The 25,678-nt window shown below is 50.0% G+C and overlaps 1 protein-coding gene across 1 annotated transcript in view; it reads left to right on the top strand.

Annotated features, from left to right (window-relative positions):
- LOC144160985 (beta-hexosaminidase subunit alpha-like) overlaps nt 1–25,678 on the top strand; it is a 196,522-nt gene that overhangs the window by 39,449 nt on the left and 131,395 nt on the right. The window contains exons 3-5 of the mRNA XM_077692049.1: nt 3,060–3,175; nt 15,040–15,150; nt 18,934–19,035. Coding sequence (XP_077548175.1) covers nt 3,060–3,175; nt 15,040–15,150; nt 18,934–19,035 — 329 coding nt within the window. The remainder of the gene's footprint in view (nt 1–3,059; nt 3,176–15,039; nt 15,151–18,933; nt 19,036–25,678) is intronic.

Raw genomic sequence — 25,678 nt, 5'->3', positions numbered from 1 at the left:
GGCGTATGAAGAGAAAGTTGAAGTGAAACTTCTATTTTAAACTTATACTCTAGGTGACGAGGACTTTTGAACAACAGCCAACCAATAAAGGAGAGTGACACAGTCGGCGATGGTCGCGCTTTAAAAAGCTAGCGAGTCAGGCGGACCGAGTGTATAGCTGCGGCGCGCCGCTCTTTTGCGTACCTACGCACCATGCGTGCACTTTCATTAAACAGTGCTTGTTTGCACCGCCGTTACGAATTCATGGTGCAGCGTCAGATTGCTGTTTTGTTGCGTGTCGCAGTGACAAAATGCAGCGGGCGTCAGAAGCGTGAAATCTGTTTTGCGATTCCGAAATTAGTGGCCGTAAAACAGAGTGGTCGGGCGATCTGAGAGGCCGAATCGCTTTCCTTGTTTGCTCTCACTTTACTTTATTACGCTCTTGCATCATTTATTCCCAGTTAGCACTTAATAGGCTAGAATAAGGGTCAGCAACGTTTTGAAGTGTATGGCCCTGCAGTAGCATGCAGCCGACACGGAGGAGGGTGAACGGCAAATCGGGTGGGAGGGGAAGGGGGCTTTGAATGCAAAGAGAAAAATTCAGCGAATTGCCAATAATATTTGACAATAATCTGGCGAAGTGTGAAGATGGGGGACGATTCAACTGGAAGCAATCGATTCTCTGTTCTTGTCTCGCTGTCTAACTCCATTTGAGGACAAAACTCGCGTGTCGGCGTTCAGATTGTTAGCGACGACCCCTGCACTAGAAGATAAGAAAGCAGAGTCAGTGATGATCGTATGTAAATATTGGGGGCCTTGCGCTGTGTGTGCGGCTGTGTTGTGTTATGCAAATATACAAATACACATCTCTGCAGGCATCGGGCGTGCGATTTGGTGCTTGTTTTGTGTCCTTTAATAGCGCTTAATTTGTTTATTTGACGCTATTGCCTCGCCTACTCGCCGTAAATCGTTCGGCGTAAGACGTTTTCGCAAGACTCATTTAGTTTGCGAAAATACAAAAAAATAATGAACTCGTTTTTGAAGGCGGTGCCAGGCCAGCAGTGTCAGCTCAGTCGGCTTCGCAATTCTTGCGTTCGCTTGCATGAAACCTTTGAAGCAACCTTTTGTAGTTACTTCAGGCTTTAGGATCAGCAGCGTTCTGTGTTAATGGTACTCGGGAACTTTCCTTTGTCGACTGTACGCAAGAAAAAAGAACGATAATTGTCCTCAGGAGGTTAGACCACCTTACCTGGTGATACTCTCCCACGCCGCGACGACCGCAACAGCTCGCTCAAAAGAAAGCCGATAAATCGGCTTGTTTTAGGGGATATTACTTTGTTTAGCTTCTGCAACTACTTTAAGGGCTATTTCATACAGTATGAAGTCATGTAAACGCGCCATAAAGCGAATAAACTAAGTACAACCAACGTTCATTCTGGGTTGTAATGGAAAACACATAGAGGGCGGCGAGGGTCGTCTGCTTTTCTACTACCCAGAGGCGTCGGCCACTAGGGGCGCTGCATGTCGCCAAAACTCCAGCGCAGGAGCCCCATGTGCACAAAAGCTACGGTAGAAAAACGTGACGTTTAGTACGATGTAGCCGTCTCTTTAGGTGCCTGCACTTATATACTCTCCTTAGAACCACACATGTTCATTGGCCAACCTTAGTGTTTGAGCGCGATACCTGTAACATGGTCAGCGGTACATCGGAGGCTGTGCAACTTCAGGGCATGGGTGGGATCTTGTGTTCCGCCATGCACTGAAGGGGCAGCGTGATTTCACAGCGTGTAAAGATCATCGTTACTCTTACACTCCTCCGAGAGCGGTGATATGGTGTGCGGATAGTGAATGCGTGATTATCCTGTCTGCATTGAGGGTAAACATGTGCGTTTGTATTGACTTTACAAACACAAAAAGACAATCCTTCAAAGATTACGTGCATTCAATATTCAATGTGCGATGTCGAAATAAAATGATTTGACATATTTGTCGTAATCAAGGAACGTATTTCCGACTTTTAATTTGGTGGCACACGTGTTTACAGTTGACAGTTAAACCTGGAAATAACGAACTTGGTAAAAATTTGAAATTTTTAGTTACATGCAGATTTCCAGTTAAGGCCCACGTAAATGAATCAGAAACCAAACCAAAATGCTAGATTTCAGTGATAATGAAGTCACCCTTAAAAGACAGATAAGAACTGCGTGATTTGCGCATGCTGTTTTCCTGCGAACTTATCCACAAGACGGCACTCCAAAGAAGCGAGGTCACTTACCCGCAAAAGTATCACTTTTAGCTCTTTTTCGGTGCCTTAACCCGTGTTAACGATCAGACGTATGCTGCAAGGGCGCTTTTCTCGAACTTGATGCTCTTTGCCACTCTCAAAATTGTTAAGAGGGTTCTAGTTAAGGGCGGCGATGATCTTCTCTTCCGCCGGCGGAGACGGCATTTAAAATTGGGAGCTTGTCTTTAAAGGACAGCTTCGCGTTTTCTGGCAGCTGAGCTCATCACCGACGAACCGAAAACACAGGTAGCAGTGGAGACGCGCGATTACACGCACACGAGGAGGCCTAGCACCTAACCGACACCGCACTCACACTGGAAAAGCACGGTAGTTTGCGGAGCGAGCGAAGTTGTTTAAATTACTGCATTTCATCACCGATTTTTTTCGGAAAAAGAGCAAAAAACAATGAATCACCAGCGTAGACGTTCGTTTCGTCCAGGTTTACCCGCCGCGATGGCTCAGTGGCTAAGGCGTTGCCCTGCTGAGCACGAGGTCGCGGCTGCGATTCCCGGCCGCGGCGGCCGCTTTTCTGATGGTGGCGGAAAGCAAAACCGCCCATGTGTGCGAGATTTCGGCGCACATTAAAGGTCCCCAGGTGGTCAAAATTAATCCGGAGCCCTCTACTACGGCGCGCCTCATCGCCTGCGTTGCGTCGGCGCGTTAAACCGTACAATCAATCAATACATTCAGGTTTGTTACTAAGGGATATTTTGACATCTAAAAGGTCTCAAACTTGGATATGTTCTCTTAAAGCTTGCAGGTAGCCTAACCGCAACACGTACTATTCTTCTTCCAGATGACCTTGTACTTTCTTCGCGGTCGCAATCTATGCTGTCGTCACGATCGGTGTGGGGCATTTTGAGAGGATTGGAATCCTTTAGCCAGCTCGTCTACCAGTATGACGACGTTCAAGTAAGTACGCCTACACCTGGTTTCACTTTATGGTAAACGTGCAAAAAAAAAACATGTATATATATATATACCAAAAAATAGCCGCAGCTGCTGCTGGTGGGACCAAAATATTTCAAAACGACCGATGACTAAGGGGTTCATTTAGTTTTATTAGGTGCGGAGTACCTTAGCACCGCACAATGCCCGTCCGAGCTCCTTGCGCATAGCATTTACAATCGCAAAAAATCACACAGGCAGCGGCAGGATTCCAGCTTGCGTCTGGTAGAGCAGACACAGTTAGTGTGAGTCGTCTTACCCATTGGGCTACGACCGTGAGTTAGTGCCCGAGAATCAAACGGCTTACTCCCTCGTCTGTAACGGTGCGGAGTACCTTACGACCTCCGAAGATCCGTGCGCGTCCATCCCTGCGCACGTCACCCTCAAGCGAAAATCAAGCGAAATTTGATTTGAGCCATGAGTTGCAGTTTAATTTCGGGAATAATCAAGGTGCAACTCACGCCTCAAATTGAATGACAGTCGGTGCGCAAATCGGATGTCACTAGGGATGAAACTTGGATGTCATTTAGAGTCCCCGTACCCCGCACCCTCGCCATCATCCACGGAGTGGAGATGCGGCCATTTTTAGTTAGACAATACTGCCGGCCAGGATTATTCCCCGAGCAAGAGTGCGAGAATGATTGCATAGCATATCAGCCAAAATAAATTATACCATCTCTAAAAGCAATTGTACAATATGTAAGAGAGTGGGAAAATGATTGCATTGTATATCAGTAAAAAGCAATTATACAATCTCTAAGAAACATCAACAAAAACTACTACGACAAAAAATACAAAGCTGGTCAATTGATGCATGTAGATTTGGAGAATTAAACACTGTGGCAGGGACATTGTGACACTCAGATATCGTTAGGGGGAGAAATGAATATTTATAAGGGCGAACAAATGGGTAAAATTAAAAGGGTGGTATTGCCTGGTAAGCCGGGAGGAAGATATATGATGGGTCAAGGTAAGATATATAGAGGGTAAGATATATGATGGGTCAAGGCACAGTCTGCGGTTCCACAGATCGACAAGAAATTTTAATCGATTGCTTCTTCTCCGAGATTCCTGCATTGGAATTCCGTTGTTCTGAATCAGGGTGGTAGGTCAGTCATGTCTTTGATAGCGGTTATAGATGAAATGACCAGTTTGCCTTTGAATTTGCTTGAGTTTCCCAATAGCTTTTTTTGTATGGGAGTCCCAGACTACTGAATCGTGCTCAAGGCGCAATCGGATTAATCTGTTGCAAGGCAACAATTTGATGTTGGAAGTTTCATAAGTTGATGTTTTATAAGTTTCAGTTTTCCTTTAGCCGAAGCGCAAATATTAACATGAGTCGACCAGGATAAGTTGCTAGTAATTGTCACACCGACGTATTTAAAGATACTTGTTAAGCTAGCAGGGCCATTGTTAATTGTGTACTGATACTCAAGGAGATGCTTTTTCTTAGTTATACGCATGAGCACTATTTTATCGGAGTTCAGTGTCATGCTCCCTAGTTTTCACCATGTGAGCACGGCATCGATATTTCGTTTGGAGAATCCTGATTGTTAGCGTTTTTAATAGTTTTGAATAGCAAGCAGGTATCTGCAAATAAGTGAATATTTACGCCCTGGATTGTACAAGTTGTAATATCGTTTATATAAATCAGGAACAGTGGTGGCCCCAGTACACGTCCTTGGGGAACGCCAGAAATAACGAGGAGTGATAATCATTTAGGTCAACAGACTGTTTGTACAGTTCAAGGTACCGTATATTCCATTTAACAATCGAGCCAGAAAATCTGAGTTTGTTTAGTTTGAATAGAGTGAGAGATGTTGTCGAAAGCTTTGCTAAAGTCGAGGAAAATTGCGTTGATTTGGCGTGATGCATCTAAATGAATGGACAGCAAAAATTAGTATAGTGGTGTAGGACAAGCCAATGCGAAACCCGTTCTGGTAGGGGGAAAGAATGTTGCGCTTATGTAGGAAATCAACTATGTAGCTAGCGATTATGTACTCCATGAGCTTTCAAGAAGAGATCATCAGAGATATGGGTTGGTAATTTGTAAGAAATGCGTTATACCCATCGTGGAGGGAAAGCGTTTGCGGGGAAATAATGTAGATCGATATTCGTGTTTTTCCGTTCACCATTTCATTGAGGTCCTTGATTTCACTACACCTGAGCCGGCTAATACTCGTCTAGTCAGGATACACTACAAACACATAACGATGAAGCAGTGCGGTTTAATGATCGCACGATTAATCGCATGACTAACCATATGACGTCAATGTATTTCCAGCATAACAAAGTTTCAGTGACGTCATACCACTTTAGCGACTCGAGCGACGTCAATGTGAACCCCAGTTACCACAGTTACCTGTTTCCTGGGATCAGCAAGCGAGCGCGAGCGATGCACGAGCCCCACCTGACGCGAAGTACCATGCCTGGCTACTGTTGTGTTATGCACAACATTGTGTTATGTTGTGTTATGCACAACCCTATACGTTTTCACACGTTCCTCCGAGACGAACCACAGAGATGCCGTGACTCAATTTCGAGAGTGGTTCCAGGCACTCTAGATTTATTGCTTTTACACTCGACGCGAAAACGCGCCTCAAACGCGACCGGCTCACTGCGGAAACGGAAAAAATGGTCCCGGAAAAAATGGTCCCGGAGAAAATGGTCCCAGTGACCATCTAGGAAAAAATGGTCCCATGCTCCAGTCGACGTGTTTCCCTTCAAGTTAGTCACATCTGAACATTCTTGCGGTTTTGATTTTGCCCCTTTGCGTGTCAGCTAAAGGGTTGAGAAAGAGATGGAATGCTTTAATATCCCTATAATGGGCAGAAAATAACGCCTCTGGAGGCTAAAATCTAACAAAGCAAATTGGGTAGACAGACAGATGGACGGACGGACGGACGGTTTCATAGATGGATGAGTGGACGATTTATGTACAGATGCATGGATGGACGGATGGATGGATGGATGGATGGATGGATGGATGGATGGATGGATGGATGGATGGATGGATGGATGGATGGATGGATGGACGGACGGACGGATGGATGGTAGGGCTGAACATAGATTAAAATTTTAATGCAAGTAATTGCATTAAACCGCACAAACAACTGCCAGGCCTGGAACCGTCGGTTTAGTAGCTTAGTCGGACACAGCCATCTCAGTGTCTGGAAGGTCGTAGAAGCTCTACGCTGCAAGATTTCATCAGTATCGGTGAAAATTGCACAAGAAGCCGTGGGAGCTCCACCGATGAAGAGCACAGCGTCGTCCCGTGTCTAGTACATCTCGGTGCTTGACACTTCGGTGCAGGACGTTTCGGCGTGGACATTTCGATGTACGCATATTTCGGTGTACGGACATATCGGTGTACGGACGTATCGGCGTACGGACGTTTAGGTGCACATACCTTTCGGTGCACGGACATTTCCGTGCGCAAACATTGCGGCCACCGAATTACCGGGTGCTTGTTTGTTTGAAACAGCGTTGTATTTTTATTTTCGCTTAACATGGGTTATAGAGAACAATCTAGAGCAGGGATTGCATTTATATTGATGCCGTGTTCGATTTTTGCCATGTATTTTTAGAAACTGAACTTTTGTATATATTTCTTTAATACCTCATTCAGGTAACACCTGTTATGCAGCCCGCTGACTGAATTCTTTCGCTCATGTTTTTTTGTTTCTTTTCCCACGGGTGTTTTTGCTTTTCGCCTCCATCAGAAAAGCGGCCGCCGCGGCCGAAAATCGAACCCGCGTCCTCGTGCTCAGCAGCATCACTACACATCACCAGGCGCATCCTGTTTTTTTCTGTCGGTACCTTAACCTGTCGAGGTGGTGTGACATGCAGTGGCTTACCCTCCTCACAACGCGCGGGTTTAAAACAGTGATGTGCTGAAATTTATGCACGCCATATGTGGTTGAGGCGTCATCGATGGAAAACATATGTTTTCCATTTGCCATTACGCTAGTTTAATCCACAGATATCTGTGGATTAAACTAGCATAATGGCAAATTAGAAAATAAATATGGGAGATACCATGAAAGCAACACAACCCGACTTTTGGTAAAACAAACGTTCTTGGCTTGATTAACCGGCTTTACTCGAATAAGATTACTTTTCCTGCCTCGGCTTCGGGACCAATTTTTCTGGGACCATTTTTTCCTACACTCGCTCACTGAGGTACCCGTATGGTTGCTGCGCAGGCGGCGGCCGCGGCCGCGAAGTGCCGCAGGCCGGAGCCGGTAGCTCGAGCGATAACTTAACGTTACCGCTGCATCAAATGGTACTCAAGCCCAAAGAAAGCTGCACATACAAGAAAAGACGTAATGATGCGATGGGGGATTGCATTAGAATTGTCATCTGCTCAGGGTGCGACGGCGGCAATCTAATATCCGCCGCAGTGTAGCATCTGTAGCATCCTAGCATCTGTAGACGGAACGGTAGCCAGACCGGACGGCTGCTCCCAGCGCACGTCTCCCCATGCACTGACTGACGCGTCGTTTTGTAGCCGCGGCAGCAATTAACACTAGAAGCGCCTGCACGCTTTTGGGCGGCTCACGAGATCACAACATAAGGGAATTAGCAGAAACTGCCGCCGACGCGGAATCGACAGTCCTCCATGTGAGAGAAAGAGCTGTTTAAGGGTTGCTGGCGCCAGCGACGCTGCAAAGTCGAACGCGTGGGATGCGGCGGTTCCCTGAAGGGCACATGAAGGGCTTTAGGGCAGCCAGCCTGTCAACAGCAGGCGGCCTTTGGATCATGCCGCCTGCGTGGAGACAAATTCCCTTGAGTCTCAGCTGGGCTGTGACGTTGTTTTGAACGGCGTGTTGCAAAGCACAGTACGAGCGTGGGAAAGCACGGGTGGGATGCTCGATCCGCTTTCAGTGGACGCGGCGCGGTTGCTTCGGAGGCCGCCTGCGCACGCGTTTAACCAGAGGGACAGTTGTAAAACCAAGTGTCCCGACGCGCTTCTCATAACGGGGTAGCAAGGGTCTGTCAACTGTGCTTGGACGGCGGCCGCGTTGGGGCGGCGGTTCTGTCTTTGTTGGACCGCGCGCACAGTAAGGAAGTGCGAAAATGTTTCGTCGGGAACGCGACGCCGCGGAGTCCGTGCGTCCCATATGGTTTCGGCCGAGGATCACCTGTCAATGGCGGGGAGCCTCGAGGGCGGCTGCGTTCGTTAGGAGGAACGGATAAGGGTCACCCCAGGTTTGTGGTGCCGGTCCAACTTAGGACAAGGCGCTATAGGCTCCGGAACGATCGCCTGGTGGCGCTGCACTCTCCCCTTCGCGGGAGTACGCGGGAGAGAGAGAGAGAGAGAGAAACAACATCTTTATTGTCCGGCCAAAAGACGCGGCCTAAACGTCACGCTGGACGGCCACCCGGCGCTCGCTACCTACTCGCACCCAGCCTCCGAGGAGACGGTGCTGTCGGCCGCTGGCGCTCGAGGGCCTCTAGCGCTTGCTGGACAGCCTCGCGCTGTGCGTCGTATTCCACACTCGCCACCGCACTCGCTAGGCGCGGCGGCAACGCGTCTGTAACACCGTCCTCCACCTTGCAGTTCCACAGCAGTGCGCTATGGTGGCTCGGTCCTCGCCATACACCGCATACAAGTCACTTGCGTACACCTCCGGACACACATGTTTCGCCACCACCGGTGTCCACGCCGCTCGCGTCTGTAGCTGCCGCAGCGTCACCGCCTCCTGTCTCGTTAGCTTACGGTGGGGCGTCGGGTACGTCCGCCTGCCCTCCCGGTACCAATCCAACACGTCCTTGTACGAGGCCATCGGCACCACCTCATCGTCGTCCTCCGCAGGTCGGGGGCTCGGGCTTGCGCCGCGGCTGGTAAGCGCGCGCGCCGCCCGGTCCGCCTCCTCGTTGCGGTTCTCGGCCGTGCTCACCGGGCCCTTGTCTGCCGGAAACCATTTCGCCGTCACCGGCACCGCTCTGTGTCCTAGGGCCCCGCACACCCTCGCCGCGCACGGGGTCACGTTCTCCGTCGCAAAGTTCACGATTGCACTCCGCGAGTCGCTTATCACCGTCGTACACCTCGGGTTCGTCAGCGCCAGCGCAATGGCCAGCTCCTCCGCATGCTACGGGCTCCGCGCCAGCACGCTTCCCGCCGCGCACAGCTCCCCGGAGGTCGCCTCGACCACGGGCGCCGCGTACGTGCCCGGGCGGTCCGAGTACCTCACCACGTCGACGTAGAAGGCTCCGTTGTCCGACGCGTGCGTGGCCGTGAGAGTTTCGCGCTCGCCAGTCGACGCTCTCGGTCCACTTCGGGATGCATGTGTCTCGGGATCGGCGGCACCTGCAATGAGCGGAGCAGGCTGCACGGCAACGGCGACCGGCCCACACTCCCTTGCCGCCCCCCGCGGTATCCCACTCTCTCCAGTATCGAACGCCCCGTCCTCGTTCGCGCTAACCTAGCCAGCTGCGTCGTTCGCTGCGCCTCGGCTATCTCATCCAGCGTGTTATGCACCCCCAGCTCCAGGAGTCGCTCTGTGTTCGTGTGCGTGTACAGCCCCATTGCCGCCTTGTATGCTTTGCGTATAATCGCGTCCACCTTCTGGCGCTCCGCCGCCTTCCAGTCGTGAAAAGCCGCGACGCAGGCCACGTGGCTGACCGCAAACGACTGCACTAGCTTCAAGAGACTGGCTTCTTTCATTCCCGCGTGCCGCGTCGACACCTTCCTGATGAGCCGAATGGCCGTAGACACCTTCGCGTCCAGCTTCGCAATTGTCAGGCCGTTGTGCCTCAGCGCATCGATATGCTGTCCCAGCACCCGCAGCGTCTTCACGTGCGGGATGGCCGTCCTATCCCTCGTTCTCAGGTTGATATCCGGCTCGGTCGTGTCACTCCGGCTCTTCCCGCGCGGCGGTACGATCCGGAGCTCCGACTTCGCCGGCGAACACAACAGCCCCGTGCCCCGCAGCTGGTCTTCAATCTCGTTGATCGCCCACTGCAGTGCCGCCTCGATCTTGCCGTCGCTGCCGCCGGTCACCCAGAACGTTATGTCGTCGGCGTATATAGTGTGCTTGACGTTCGGGAGACTCCGCAGTCACTCGGCCACCCCGATCATTACCATGTTAAACAGCACCGGCGAGATCACGGCGCCCTGCGGAGTGCCCACGCTCCCCAGCGTCTTTTTTGGTAGCTCCATGTTGCCGACCACGCTCGTCGTCGTGCGGTTCGTCAGAAAGTCTTTGACGTAAGCGAACGTGCGTTCTCCCATGTTCAGTCGGGACACTTGCTCGAGTATCGCCGAGTGGTGGACTTTGTCGAACGCGCTCTGCAGGTCCAGGCCCAGCACCGCGCGGTTGTCCATGGAACGGGTCGGTTGGTCCTGTCGCGGAAAGGACCGAGCCGGGACCGGGAATGGGAGCCGCCCCTTTAATGGGACAGGATGGAACACTATGTACAATGATGATGATAGTACTGCACGCTCCGTTCGAGAGCACGGTCTCTTCTTCTTCCTCCTCGCCGTGATTTCCAACATCCTCCCGACCACGAAAAGATGAAGGTACTAAACGAGAGCGTTATCGTTCCAAAGTACATGGGTGATTCAACAACGAGCCGGTGCAGTCCTGAAAACAGTCCGGCGCAGCCCCAGTGAACTTGCTTCGCCATGGGTGCTTGTACCATCTGCCCAAACGTCAGAGTGAGGAGTTGCACCACGTGAAATGGGGCACATAGGTCGCTGTGTCAGCTCCACAGGAAACAGTGGTATCCCCCCGAGAAAGATTCTCCTGACAGCGTTGAGACATCCTCAGACGCGTGGAATCCTGCCTGTACATCGTTGCTTGCGAGGTTTCCCCGTTGTATGCCTCTGCATCATCTTTACTGCCAATTGAAGAGCGTTTCCTCTTTTCCCACAGGAAATTATGAAGACACTTCTTTGAAGGCTTTCCTCCGGGAGGTTAGTACCTATCCGTTTCTTACCGTCTTTGCGCGTTGGATGCGTTCTGCACTGCTTTTGGTGCGTTATTTTCGCACCCAGCGTACGCTCTTCTATGTTGTTACTCGTTGGAGCCTCTTCGTTCGTGTTCACAGGAGAGACCGTGCGGATTAGCCTTTTTTGGGTGTCACCGTCGTTTTCTGCCTCAAATTCCGGATGGCTGCATTGAAAAGTTTCTGTTGGTGGTGAAGGCAATAAGGCAATGACGTTCTGTTCGCAAAATAGCCGATGTCGGAGTCTTGATTACTCTTCAGTTCTGGGTCGTTTTTCAAGTCGGTGATGCTCCGCTTGTTATAGGGTTCGTCCGTAATGCTCATCAGTGACGTAGCGGACATATCGGGAGAAGTGCCCTCCCCATTCGAACCGTAACTGGTGAACGATGTTACGTCTAGACGGTCCACGTTGCGTTTGATTCGTTGCCGCACTGAGCTTTTTAAAGACAGCCGTAAATCGCTGATAACCCCTTGTACTTTCCACTTCATCGTTACGATGGTATTGGCCCATGTTTCAGCACTTTCAATCTCCTCGGCAATCTTGTCTATGGCAATGAGGTCTTTGACTTCGCCGTCCAGTTTCTTTAGGGCTTGATCTTTCTCTAGCAGTGTCCTATTCCAGCTAGAAAGCATTACTAGCGAATGTGAACCGTATGAAAGATGTTTCTCAACTTGCCTAATAATTGTGGAGACTTCGTCACGTAGCTGGAGTCGTTGGCTGATAAGCTCCTCCATTGTTCTCCTCGGCGTTAGTCAGACCACAAAATCGTTGGTAGGTAGGCGTTCCTTGGTATGGCCACGAAGTACACCGTCGTTACAACGTATGAAGGTGGTGTCTTCATCGTGAATGCATGTGCTTGAAGCTCGTTCCTTCCATGTCGTTTCTATAATGGTGCTTCAAGCTCGTTCTGCGTCAGGTCCAACAGTCCTCGCCCCACGGCTCACGTTGTCGTTGGTTGGTAGCCCGCTCGGACCTTCCACCGTTGAGTTCCCTTGGCGCGGCTCCAGACGAGGACACAAATGCACCGGCGGAAACTTCTTCTCGAAGGTCGGTGGGGCCGGCGCTCGTTAGGGTGTCTCACGTCTGTGAAAGCCGCTTTTCCCGACGTTTCGGCACCATGTCGCGGAAAGGACCAAGCCGGGACCACGAACGGGAGCCGCCGCTTTAATGGGAGAGGATGGAACACTATGTACAATGATGATGATTCGAGAGGTATGTTGAAGGGACCACTTTTTCCTCCTTGCCGTGATTTCCAACAGGTCCATCACCTCGTTCTTGATCAACAGCATCGCGTCTTGGGTGCTCAGATTGGCCCTGAAGCCCAGTATCGTGTCCGGGTACAGCCCTTCCTTCTCCAGGTACGTCTGCCAGCGGTTGAGTAACACGTGCTCGAGCACCTTTCCCACGCAGGACGTCAGCGAGATCGGCCGCAGGTTCTCGATATGTGGTGGCTTGCCCAGCTTCAGGATCAGCACCGTCCGCGCGTCTTTCCAGCTCTTGGGCAGCTTGCCGGCGCGCCAGCACCCGTTGTAGTATCCCGTCAGCGCCGTCACCGCCGCGTCGCTGAGGTTGCGCAGCGCCCTGTTCGACACCTTGTCCGGCCCCGACGCCCACTTGCCATTGATCGTTTGAAGCACCACGCGGACCTCGCACTCCTCGATGTCTGCGTCGAGCCGGGCGTTGGCTGCGCCCGCGTAGCTCGGGAGGGAGCCTGGTGGGGTGGACGGAAGGTACTTGTTGTTCAGGCGCCGGCGAACCTCCGCCTCGCCAAGCTCTCGATGCGCCTTGTGCAAGGTGCGCGCAGGATGTGGTGGTGCGTCCCCTTGACCTTGATCTCGTCCAGCAAGTGGCGCAGCAGCTGCCAGGTGCGGCTCTTGTGTATTTGACCGTCCGCTTCCTGGCAGACCGCGTGCCACTGCTGTCTGCAGAGCACCGCGCTGTGCTTTTTGATCGCCCGGTTGAGCTGGGCTACCCGCTTGCGGAGCTTGCGGTTGTTGCGCTGCCGCTTCCGCCTGTCTCTCAGCGAGTTCCGCGCCTCCAGCAGGTGCGCCAGCCGGCTGTCGACCTGCGGGGTCTTGTTGTCCAATTCTATCTCCGTCGTGGCCGCCTGCGCCTCCGCGTTGAGCGCTCGCGTCCACTCGTCGATGTCGTCGATTCGCTCCGGCACCCCACCCAGGGCCTCTCTGTCCGGCTAGGAAGTCCGGCTAGGAAGGATCTCACCACTTGGGTAGTCTTAAGGTCAGGGTCCGTCGCTGACGGGGGTGCCGCGTGCACAAAGATTTAGCTGGCTTAAGACTCTCACTTTATTAGTCTGTAAATATTCTGTATATGCCCTTCGCTTAAATATACAGCTTGAAAAACCCTCCATCAACCACCGTCGTCGTGTCATCAGTGCCGCAACCATCAGGCACCAACGCAGATCATCATCGGCAAGAAACAAAGAAAGAACCAATATTTACTAGCTGGTGAAACAAAGGTCCTCCTGCGGTGACGGCACGACCTCCCTGGGATTTTTCCGGTCAAATTATCCCGCGTGTGAATGCCGCTTAAGATGTTTGAGAGCAGAAGCCGCCGTGAAGTCGCAGCGTACCGCAGCGCCGCATGGTAGACACACATGGCATAGCGTATTTGCAGCAGTGTGACGTCACTGCCTAAATCGGCGCCCAGAAACCGAAGCGGAATCTTGTTCACATAAACCGCGCGATAATAAATTATCTATACAGAATATGTGACGTGAGAGCGTGCATCATGGTTTCTAAAGCAATATGAAACAGATTTGATGTCACCACCACTTTCAGAAGATCGGAGATGAGGCAAGAGTGCGGGCAGTGTTTTTCGCGCCTAACAACTTCCCAATTCTGTGTTCTATGGTAAATATTGAAAGGAGAAGCACGCACAACGATTCTTGAACTGTGTGTATTGTGTAGTCTATATAAATTTCACTTTCGTGCAAGAGTGTCGGGCAAGGAGGTGCGCCAACGAACGCCTTAGAGAGCACTCGTACACCATGCTCCCGAAGACGCGAAGTAATCTCGCCCCACATTGTGCGAAGTGCGACTGTCGCCGAAAGTTTATTGAAACACCCTACTCGCAACAACACCGAGACGCCCGATCTTGTGAAATATGCGACGCCTCGGCCGTTGGGAATAGGGAGAACGATTGCGTTGGTTCCAATTCGCTGGCACTCCTTCAGCGGGAGATACATCATCTTGCAGCAAAAAAGAAAAAAGACATTGGGCTTTTTTTTCGATATTAACTGCGTTAACTTAATAGGGTGAGCGATTGCGTGAGTTCCCATTCGTTGGCACCCGTTCAGCGCGAGATACCTCATCTTGCAGCGAAAATGAAAAAAAAATTGTGCTTTTTTTACATTAACTGCGTTAACATTGCGTTGTTGCTGCTTTTTATCTCGTTCACCTTTCTCGGGGTCTTTTCCTTCTCTTACCGTAGTAAGTTTACCCTGTTGTGTTCCTGTATGCCCACTATAGTTGTTAAATCCAAAAATATTTGCTTTATTTTTTCGTCGGTGTTTCTGGTTGCCCTCTACTTCGTTTAATTTCACCGTTTTTTTAAGTAATTTATATTCCCTGTAACAGGTATTTAATAAGTTACAACGGGAATGTCTTTGCCATAAAAGTTCTGTTTACGGGCGGTTTTCTGCAAGTGAAGGCTTTTACATAATCGAAGATTACTAGTTAAAATCTAACCGCTTCTTCAGGTTTAAGGGCCCGAGGAGAACGGGCGGATAAGAGCCACATTAAAGTCAGAAAACACATTGTGTCGTTTACATTACGGCTTGTGTTGACGGGAACACGTATCTTCTTATTCGTGTTCATTCAGCACAGCAAGCCCTAATTGCGTATTGTACTTGCAGTTTGTGGTCAATGAGACTGTAATTCACGATAAGCCGAGGTTTCCCCACCGTGGACTTCTCATCGACACCTCCAGGCACTACCTGCCTCTCGGCGTCATCTTGGACACATTGGTAAGGCACCATGCAGCGGATTTGGCAATTTTTCTTTCAACCACCTTCAACTGGCGATGAGCACTGTGGACACTACTTTGACCATTGAGTGGGTGAACGCGTAGGTACACTGGCCATGAAATGTGTTTTTTTAAGCATCCTATAATATGTCGGTGCGAAACTTGAAAACTGACCGCGATGATTTCAGTTACACCTGGCCGCCAAGCTCTGTATTTTGTACCACAAAATGCCTATGATCATTTCTTATACCTGTAACTGTCCAGCAACAGTACATTGACAATACGTTGGACTGAGAAGGAATGATTATGTCGGGGGCAGCGTTAACGTTTTTACCAAATTTTATTATATAGTACAGGGAGTTGGAGATTGTCGTTTTAAAGAAGTTGTTACACGCGAATTAACTGTAAGTTAACGCACGCTGTTTTGTAAATTGCGTGTAAAAAGTACTCTAAGATACGCTAAGAGGCGCATACGTTTTTTTTGTTTGAAACCCGCCTTTTGTAACCGGACAGGTAATTTGCCTTAAATTTTCTGGGTGCCGCTCTTTGGCGCGACCTTGTGGTGCCCGGCTGTTTGGCGCCGATTTTCTGGCAGATCTTATTCAAGGCGATAACACCTCGCCATTGGGGTGTTGAGGTGGTCGTAGCACCAAAAGTGTACCCGAGAAGGACAGGTTGCGATAGAAAGCCCGTTGTGTGGCACACTCGGCTTCAATATATCTACTAGAACCATAGGCGTGCGCGCGGTTCTCCAAAATGCTTTGAAATGAAGTTCCGCTGTAGCGCTCCCTAGTAATTTTGAGTGAAAATAAAGTAACAATAAATACGACAATGTAATATCGTTTATATTTGTCGGTTTTTTCTCTTCTTCAATATTAAAAAAATAATTTAAATTTTTTTGTGGTGAAAGGTGCTTCCCGTGGGTTTTTATGTTCTGTGCGACACCTGTCACATACACCGGACGGTCACCCCAAAAAATGGTGTTTCTTTGATCAAGAAAAAGAGCGCCACAAACCACGACGGAAAAAAATGAAGACCGACGTTAAGCGCATCTGTTTTGCCGGTCTTCGTTTTTTTTCTGTCGCGGTGTGTAGGGCTCTTTTTCTTGAAGGAATATACTCGAACTAGCCCAACAGCACATTTTACTGAGAGTGTTCACTTTCACATGTTTCTCTTAATGAGGACGCCTAACTCTGAATGACTACCTGAAAGATATACGCCCAATGTTAGGAAGCCATTTAAATGAGGAATTTCAAAGTTCCCTGCTCGCAGCGCGTGCACGACTGTTCAGAAATATCCTTCGCGGGAAGCATTCGTAGAGTCCGAGAGAAAATAAGGTGTGCAATAAAGAGAAATATATAAATGAAGCTATGACGCGCTTCTCACAACGCCCCGCCCCGGATTTCCTATCAGCCGCCTGGTCCCCTGCACCCGCATGCCGACGACTTAGGTTTGAACTGCATTCTACGCAAGAGTAACAGTTTAGAAGTCCTTCTGAGACGAAGGAATCGCATAGGCCGTGGTGACGTTACGACGAACACATATTTATTCTAGAACAGCATGATGATGACTAGATCTGGAACGTGCATAGGGTGACTTCTTCCCTTTTTCTTCCTCGCTTCTTCTCACTGGTTTTCTACACCTTTTGCGGAAGAGCTGTAGCCATTTCAGAGAAAAAGAATCCCGCCATCTCCACGAAGTGAATGATGATGAGAGGGGCGAAGCTAAAACGCTTATCGGTAAAACCGTGAAACTTTCGCCCAGACATCATATAAAGACTCGACACGTCAAGTTTTCCACCGCTCCGTTGACAAGTCCGTTGACGACGTGGATGTTTGTGGTGATTATGTAGGGCTTGTTTGGGACGATGAGTATCTCCATTGGTAAGTTGGCAAATTCGGTGTGTGACGTTTTAGCCCCCTTGGCCGTCGCCTTCTGCAGAGTGTCTTGTGTCGCGTACCCCCGGTACGAGTCTTGAGCTCGCAGGTCACGAACGACAACCTCTTCTTCCTCTCCTCCTTGTTGGGTAGCAACGAACGCGTTGAACGTTTTGGCCTCTTCGGCCAATCTTTGTTTGGCAAATCCCTAGGGGGATCTTGCCGCAATCATCATTAATGTGTCGTGTTCGGCCGGGACAGGGCCCGAGCAAGATGAACTTCACCCCTAAAAATATTTACCTGTGACAATCCTTGCATGAACCGGAGGTTTAGTCTATATGTGACAAAAGGGGTGACAGTGCTTGACAGGGGACTATTTCCGCCTGCGTTAGTGATGGTACGAAGAAACGCGAAACCTCGGAAGACTTGGGAAGGCGAGAAAGGAGAGAGAGAACGAGATGGCAATATTTTCCACGCAAGTTGGCTTAGGAAGGCGTGGTGGCCGCGGGAAGAAGGCTGGCGGCGGTGACGTCTGTTCGGTCAAGCTGAAGTAGTTGCACCCCCGGTTTCGAGCTCCCCAGCGCGTCCTCGTACTGCTCGATGCTAGAAAGGTCGGGGGCGTGTTCACTTCACGTGAGTGAGCGTCCAGGTTGTCACAGAGGCAACAGTTGGGGGAAGAGAACTGAGAGGGATAGATCTTGTTTAGGAGGAGTCACCATAGACGTTAGGGTTGGCGAGGAATGGTTGGGGAGAGGGATAGTGGCGAGTCAGAGACGGCAATATTCCATGACTCCTGGAGAGCAGTCCATCTCGGGCCACCAAAGCACAGGTGTGGGGAGGGAGCGGGGACGGACGGGGATGTCAACGGCGCGCACGTTTTGAAAGGAAACTGCTGATGTGATGTTGTCTCCCTTATCTCACGTAGTGTGTTTGTCGTCGCTGCAGTAGTTTATGAGTATATAAAGTAAACAAAAATCACGGAAACGGCTCGTGCAATCTTCAAAATAATCCCAGTAACGCCCTGCTTGCGCCGCGCGGAGTAACATCCGGTACAGGTGACCAACCACAGCGGGAACTTCCGTTGTTGTGCTTAAGTTGTACCCGAGTGCAGTAAGTTATCGTGCTGCCTTTTTGGCCGCCTCGTTGCCTCCCACCCCAGTGCGAGCCGGGGTCCAGACGATGTAGACTGGTTGGGCAGGGAATTTTGGATCTATTCTGAATATGTGAGGGTAGAAATGGAATGCAATATGTCGATTACATAAAGGCGCACTTGAGGATGTATCCTAAATGATTTTGCGTTTATAGGGCCATGAGTTCAAATTACAACAATATATGTGTTTAAGGGTTTTTGTTGCAATACAGAAAGTAAATACATCCTTTCAATAAACTATGCACTAAGGCTAAATACACCGGAAATGCTACACCATCAGTCAAAAATACACAAAAGACTCTTTCGGTTTCTCTCTATTCGAGCCTTAAGAAGAGTCCCGATAGTGTTTCCGTTCGTCAAAAGAGCGATGCAAGTTATAAAGTACTGGGACGTATTGTTTACCCGCTTAATGCGTGCATGTATAAAACGTTTGATTTTTGGGGCGGGGTCGGGGGACATATCACAAATGTGCGCGCACAGGCTGAAAGAACCGCAAATATTATAATGAAGGCAGCGCGTTAGTTACATTCAATAGGTGATTCTACCCACAGTGCTAAGAAAGACTAGCCCCGATCCGTTTCGCCATGTGTTAATAGGCATCTTTGTAGATTTAACGTTACCTCACTGGTTATATTCACGGAGGATACTCCTTTCTGCTTTTCGCTAATAATGAGCTCAAAACAATAATTAGGGTCATCAAGCAGTACCTGATCAGTTCCGCGGAGCCTATTTTAAATGACAATCTACGTTGCTGCAGGATGCGATGGCTTTTAATAAGATGAACGTTCTTCACTGGCACATCGTGGATGACCAATCATTTCCATACGTCAGCAAAGCATTCCCAGAGCTCAGCGAAAAGGTAAGATCTTCGATTTAAGCGCGTTAACTGCACAGTTGAACCTCGTTATAACAAACAATGATATTGCGAATTATCGGCTTAGCGAACCTAATACAGAATTTGGTTGGTCACGCTTTATTTCAGTGACACTTATTCCGACACTGTCAGAGCTGCGCGCGATATCGGCTGTAACGAAGAACTATTTGTCCGCATGAGTCTCAACACTCGAAAGCTAGCATGGAGGCTAAGGAAGACTTCGTCCTGCTGAATGCTGTGAATATCTATTAGATGAATGTACCATCCATCTTGAAATAAGTAAGAGGACAGGCCTTCTTTGCCAAATGAACTTTGTTCTGATGCGATTTCACTTTCCCGTGTTCCGGTTCATTTAGTTTGAAATGTCACAAGGAGACAGGTCAGAATTACCTCACCTACAGTGGGTTAGAACCTAGAAAAATGCATTTTTACCAAGGATGTCTACTGGAGCCACATCGCTGATTTGCTAGAGTCCGTTTTTACCTGTACCGTGTGGGCCTGCTCTCTACGGCATGCCAAGGAATGAGGCACACTGCGGTTGCGTGAAAGAACTCTTTACTTGCATCCTCCACGCTGTCGCCCGTCCGGGCATACACACGCACACACCAAAACACTCTGCTCGTCCCGAGTCCCAGTCCCCGCGCGCGGTTCTCTCTCACCACCGCCCGCCCCAAGTCTTGCGGCCCCTTAGCCGAACGGCAGGCGAGGAGGGCAAGGGAAGGGAGCTCACGGCGAGGGGCTCCGGGCAACACCCTCTAGGCCAGAAGGTGTGCCAAGGTGCTCCCCACAACCGTTACAACGAATACCGAACATAGCGAAATTATCTATTGCCCCGATACTGCTTGATTAAAACGAGGCTCGACTCTATCGGGTTTAACAGCCTGGTGGTGTGCATGCGAGTAATTTTCGCAAATTCTTTCTCGATTAATCTTGTGTACTGCCGAGGGTGATGGAGACTGACACTTTTGTGTGCAAGACTAAGTACCACCAAGCAAGAATCAGGAGCTTTATTTATTTACATCTCATGAAGACGACATTTCATAGAAATATACAAGACAGAATAAGATGGGAGGCGTATCAGCTTGCACTAACGTGAGCGGGAAGCCAGGTCTCCTCGTTCTAATCTCCAGTCCCCACTGCCTTATCACCGATCGACCTGGTCTGGCCTATTTACAGGAGACAGCGAGCCCTATCCAATTATTCCCGTCGGATTCAGCATCGTCTAGGCGCTTGCTGGCGAGATCTGAATTTTTTTATTTATTTGTAGGGCCCTCAGGGTACATGGAAGTACACCGCATAGGGGAAGAGCACAAAATAACATACTCCAAAACGTACACAAAGAAGCATACATCCACAGAAATATCTGGACAGCATGACTAAACAAGAGAAAGTCGCAGGCTTCTTGGGGAAAAGACCAGAGGGCAGAACTAGGACGTTAACAGCAAGTATTTTGTCTGTGCGAACCTACATTGCTGTCTCTTTTCTGGAAGAGAGAACGTGGTAAGCGACAGCATCAAGGCGCATCTCTGGAACATCGCAACTACTCTAAATTTGCATCCGTAAGTTTAACGGCTGCATGGTGAAATGAAATCAGGGCAGATGCTGGTGATAGGAAGTCCATTAAAAAATAGACATTTTAAGCACAAGGCTTGCGGGGAGAGCCTCGGCTCCCCTCGCCGCGAGCTCTATCTTCTTACCCTCACCGCATGCCGAACGCCCACCGGCCACGTCACGCGGGGACGTCGGCGCCCGGGAGATGGCGCTAGTGAACGTGGAGCGGCAGGCGGTGGTGTCGAAGAATCAGGCGGGTGCGCGGACAATCAGACTCTGGCCTCTGGAGGGGTTGGGTGCGTGCTTTGGACGGTGTACCTTGGACAGCCTCCATGTGAGTTAAGAGTTCTTGTACCGAACTGCACAAGTGAACTGAGACGGGCTAGTTGGTGCATGATGCCACTTTGAAAAAACAGCGCCAAAAAACGATACGACAGGGAGTGTTTCTCTTTACTCCCTGTCGTATCGTTTTTTTGCGCTGTTTTTTCTAAGTTATTGTACACACCACAAAGTGCCTCATTCCTATGCAACCATAGAGACTACGCCCAAAGGGGAGAGAGCTCGCGGCAAGGGGCGCCGAAGACGCTTCGGCATGTGGCTCCCCAACGTCTTTGAGAGTGTACACGTGGAATGTGATGACGACGCGCGGCTGTCAGCGCACGTGCTCGGCACTGTTCGGCAGGTTACTTCGTAGCGTCATTGGCGCCGCATACCTAACAATATATACTATTGTTACATGGCCTCTCCCAAATTGTGCGTTCAGCGCATATATATCAGTGTGTCGAACCGAAAAAAATACCGGTTCGGTTAGGGTTCTGGTTTAGGCGAAATCATTTCGTTCCGGTTCAGTTACGGATCAATAAAATCACGTACCGTATCGGTTTGCGAAGCGGTTCGGGAGCTTTAACCGGTTGGCGAACCAGTTCGACGAGTTGAATTATCACTGAAATTAGAAAAAACATTTACTAGTTTAAAACGACAGTCAAATCAAAATACCAGCAAAAATTCAAAATGCTGCGGTTCCCCAAAGGCCGTGGCGCAATTGAAAGCAAACGTTAAACAATAACGAAATATTAGAAAAACAAATGAAGTGGCGATGATTTACCACCTACTTTCTCGCCCAGAATTTATGTTCTCCAAGCGACTATTCCTAAAGCCACCGGCAAGAGATATCACGGTAGGATGTATTTTCTGCCCTTTCCTTTTTTGCTGAAATCGCAATCGTAGATATGGAATCACCCACCACGCTAACCTTGCAGACTTAAATGTAGGCCTGCGTACTTGCGCTTTTAAATACCAGCGCTTACTACCAATGGCGCAACTTTTATATTTGTAACAAAACAGAAAAATCTGCAACAGGCACATCAATACTGCCAATGAATTAAATGATGTGGTCACTCTGAATAATTTGTTAGCTGTCCTCTTATCGAATGTGTTGGCCAGACTTTTGTTAATAGTAAGCTTTAGTTAACGCTTCGTCACTGCATTTTGCTCTAACGACTGCAATTCCTTTTGGGATAGCTATACCGGATGTATGCATTACAATTAGTATGTAATCGTACCGCTGACCCCCGTCCAGCGTTCCGTGTGGTACATTGCGGAATTTTATAACAGAATATGTTGTTACAAAATGAAAGGGAAATTTGACGAGCGGAGCATGCAATGGGACTTTTTCGGTAGACGCTCTTCAATTCGTCCACAGCAGTACTCCCCTCCGGAACGAGTGGCAGTAAAAGTAATGCAGCGAGTTGGGCAGTCAGTACAAGTGCACCTTCGAAATAAAAGCAGATCTGAAAGAGACGAAACTGCAGGACAAGCAGAAAAGATGATCGCTGGGCGAATGGGGCATTTTGAGGTACCGGCCTGCCTTTCTGCACGTGCCATCTGCTTTATTACTGTTTCTGCTACTAAGAGAAGATCGAGGGCTTCAGCTTCTTGCCAAGGGATTAAAAGCGCACCTTAACAGTTTTCCCCGACATATCTGTTGTTATTTGTATCTGTAAAAAACGGAACTTGTCCACAGTGCTGTCCTCAAAACGTGACCACGGAATTCACTTCCTTCGCATTGATGACACGTTTGGTTGTGGAAGGCAGGACAAAGAAAAGTATAGAGCAATATTCACGTTTTGGCGCTTTTTTTTACTTATTCAGTTTTACTTACGTTTTGCGTAATGTTTTAAAACAACGTGATTTGCCTTTTATTTTTGTTATTTTCCGCGTAAACGCAATTAAAAAAAAAAAAAAAACTGGCGCATGTGATGCCCCGTGCTGTATCTCTGCTTTGAGGCGCAGCTGATGTTGCAAGCCGGCATACTTATTTTAACCAGCTGGTGATATTAAACGTGGATCAAAATCTCGATACACGGATGTTCTCGATTTCCATCTACTTCAGATAAATGGTCGTGCGAAAGACAAAATCGAGGCCACTTCTGGTCAGCAGCAAACGGCTTAGCCACTGAGCAGCTGCTGCGGTCATAACTGCTGCGGTCGACAGCTCGTTCGGCCGCCGCCGAACGAGCTGTCGACAAAGTTAACTGTTTCGGAAGATACGGATATGTCACGCCTTCCAGGTCCTTCCTCTCGCGCAAATGTCTGCCTTTACCCTCTGCTGTCATCGACGTCCAGTCCAGTTGGTGCTTAATCGTCATCTCTAACCCACCTTCTTGCCCGACTACCTTCTTCCATGGGGAATGTCTAGGGTGCGTGGAAGGTCTCGACCCTCCCAACGTGAAGGCTTCGCCGGACGAACAATCTCTCCTCACTGTTAGCACACTTAGTCCTGCGCGTGCGTCAAGCCCGGATGCGTCCCTGCAGTCTGTGGACAAGGGCCTTAGCTCGGAACACTCGCGACAAGCTTTCGGGACTCATTTTATCGCGTGCAAACCGCCCTAGGACGAACGTCGGCCATTTCACATGAAATAGACACCGGCTCCCACGCCCCACTGCGGCAGAGACCATACCGCGTGTCACCTGCGGAGCGCCGCGTGATCGACGAGCAAGTGCCCGATATGCTTACTCGTAACGTCACCCGGCCGTCTAACAGCCCGTAGGCCTCTCCCGTGGTTCTGGTCACAAAAAAAGATGGGTCGACCCGGCTCTGCGTAGATATATCGCCGCCTGAATACGATTACACGCAAGGACGTTTATTCGCTACCCTGTATCGACGACGCTTTTTACTGCCTACAGGGCGCCGAATTTTTCTCCTCCATGGACCTGCCGTCTGGTTACTGGCAAGTGCTCATGGCTGATGCCGATCGCTCAAAAACAGCGTTCGTTACACTTGACGGTCTTTACGAATTTAAAGTGATACCATTCGGGCTTTGTAATGCGCCAGCCACTTTTGAACGAATGACGGACAACGTTTTACGGAGCTTTTATTGGAAAACCTGTCTTTGTTATCTGGATGACACTGTTGTGTTTTCCTCCGATTTTGACACGCACCTTGAGCGCCTTAAGCAAGTGTTGACCTGCCTCACGTCCGCCGGCTTGCAACTGAATCTGGGGAGCACGTGCCGGCACGTGCATGGAACAGTTGCCTGTTCGGTGGGCTCCGCAAATTTTTCCATTTTTGTAGCCAAAATTCAACTCGGACGTCGAAATTTTGGCGTCAGCGTCTTCGCGAAGCTCAGCGGCACACGCGGATACCACGCTTATCAAGGTGGGCACATTTTTGAGCAAGCTCTGAGTGACTGAAGATGGGGCCCCGGAGGAGTTCGAGCTAACCTTGGAACGCGCCGAGCGCCGACCATGTGCTCGGTCGACGTGGCGCCTGTTAAGGCTCTCGGAGCCTCACCGGAGCTAATTGAGGTTAGCGGAGTGGAAGTAGAAGTGACTAGCGATGACCTGCAAGTCATGGATACCTCGTCAGCCGATTTTGGAGCGGAATCGGATCGCAAACGGCGGCCGGGCCAGCTAGGCCTAACCGCCGCGAAGAAGCGAGCGACTCAACCGGCGAGGGAGAACGGCCACGACTACAGCGAAGGTGCCTCGACGAGCGTCGGAAGCGGTCTATGCACCGCCAACGAAGCCGGACAGGACATTTTCGGTGCGGATAGTGACTGTGATCCAGTGAGCTCGTGTGCGGGGTGGACTGTAGTGACTCCACGTCGGCGCGGGAAGAAACTTCTAGAAACGGAGGCCTCATCGCAGCGAGGATCGCCGTCTACAGGTAAGCCAGGCAGCGCAGCCTCGGCTTCGAACGATAAAAGCAAGGAAGAGCGTCAGAAGGAGCTGAGAGCTCAGTACGTGGCTCGGGTTAACGCCAATATGGCAAAAGCGGCGAGAATGCCGACTTTCGCTAGGAAAGACGAGCACCGGGTGGTAGTTAGGCCTCGCGGGGGGCTCGCAGTAAACAACGTGAGGATGTCTGTGCTGCGCGAAGCAATCATTGCTGCAGCCAAGATACCCAGAGAGGAAGCGCAGGACGACTCGTTCGCCCCAAACGCTGCCCAAAACATTATCGTGCTTAGCACCCCGAACGAGGGAAGGTCTTTCCGCTACGGATCGATCAAGAGCATCGTCATCGGAGACCGAACGTATGAAGCGTTCGCGTATAAGAGCACCCCGGAGAACACTTCGCGAGGAGTAATTAGCGGGGTAGGGCTTGACGAGACCGAGGAAGAAATCACCCGGTGCTTAGTTAACAAGCAAAATCATACGATCATGGCGGACCACCGACTCGGTAGAACAGAGTCGGTAGTAATCCTGTTTGACGGAGAGAAAGTTCCGTACTACGTGAAATATGGCGGCTTCGTAACGAAATGCACGCTATACAGGCAGCACCGTGAGGTGTGTAGTACGTGCGGGCAAGTCGGGCACAGGAGAGATGTGTGCCCAACGCCCAACGTGAGCGTGTGCTTTGCATGCGGGCGTAAAAATCCCGACGAAGAACACGTAAATCACTGCAGGCCACGCTGCAAACTGTGTGGCGGCTCCCATGTCACAGGGGCAGGGAGCTGCATAAACAAATTCAAAGTGCCACCGCAAATAAAGAAGCGGATGGCGGCAAAACTGAAAAACGAAACTATAGAAGGCAAGATGGCGCCGAACAAGATGGCGCCGGTTTCCCGCCCGGCCA

This window comes from Haemaphysalis longicornis, unplaced genomic scaffold (genome assembly GCF_048455015.1).
Source record: "Haemaphysalis longicornis isolate Haplotype H1 unplaced genomic scaffold, Haemaphysalis longicornis Haplotype H1 scaffold_11, whole genome shotgun sequence".
Classification (NCBI taxonomy): Eukaryota; Metazoa; Arthropoda; class Arachnida; order Ixodida; family Ixodidae; genus Haemaphysalis; species Haemaphysalis longicornis.
Note: the sequence above shows the minus strand (reverse complement) of the source record. Positions and strands in the feature narration are given on the sequence as shown.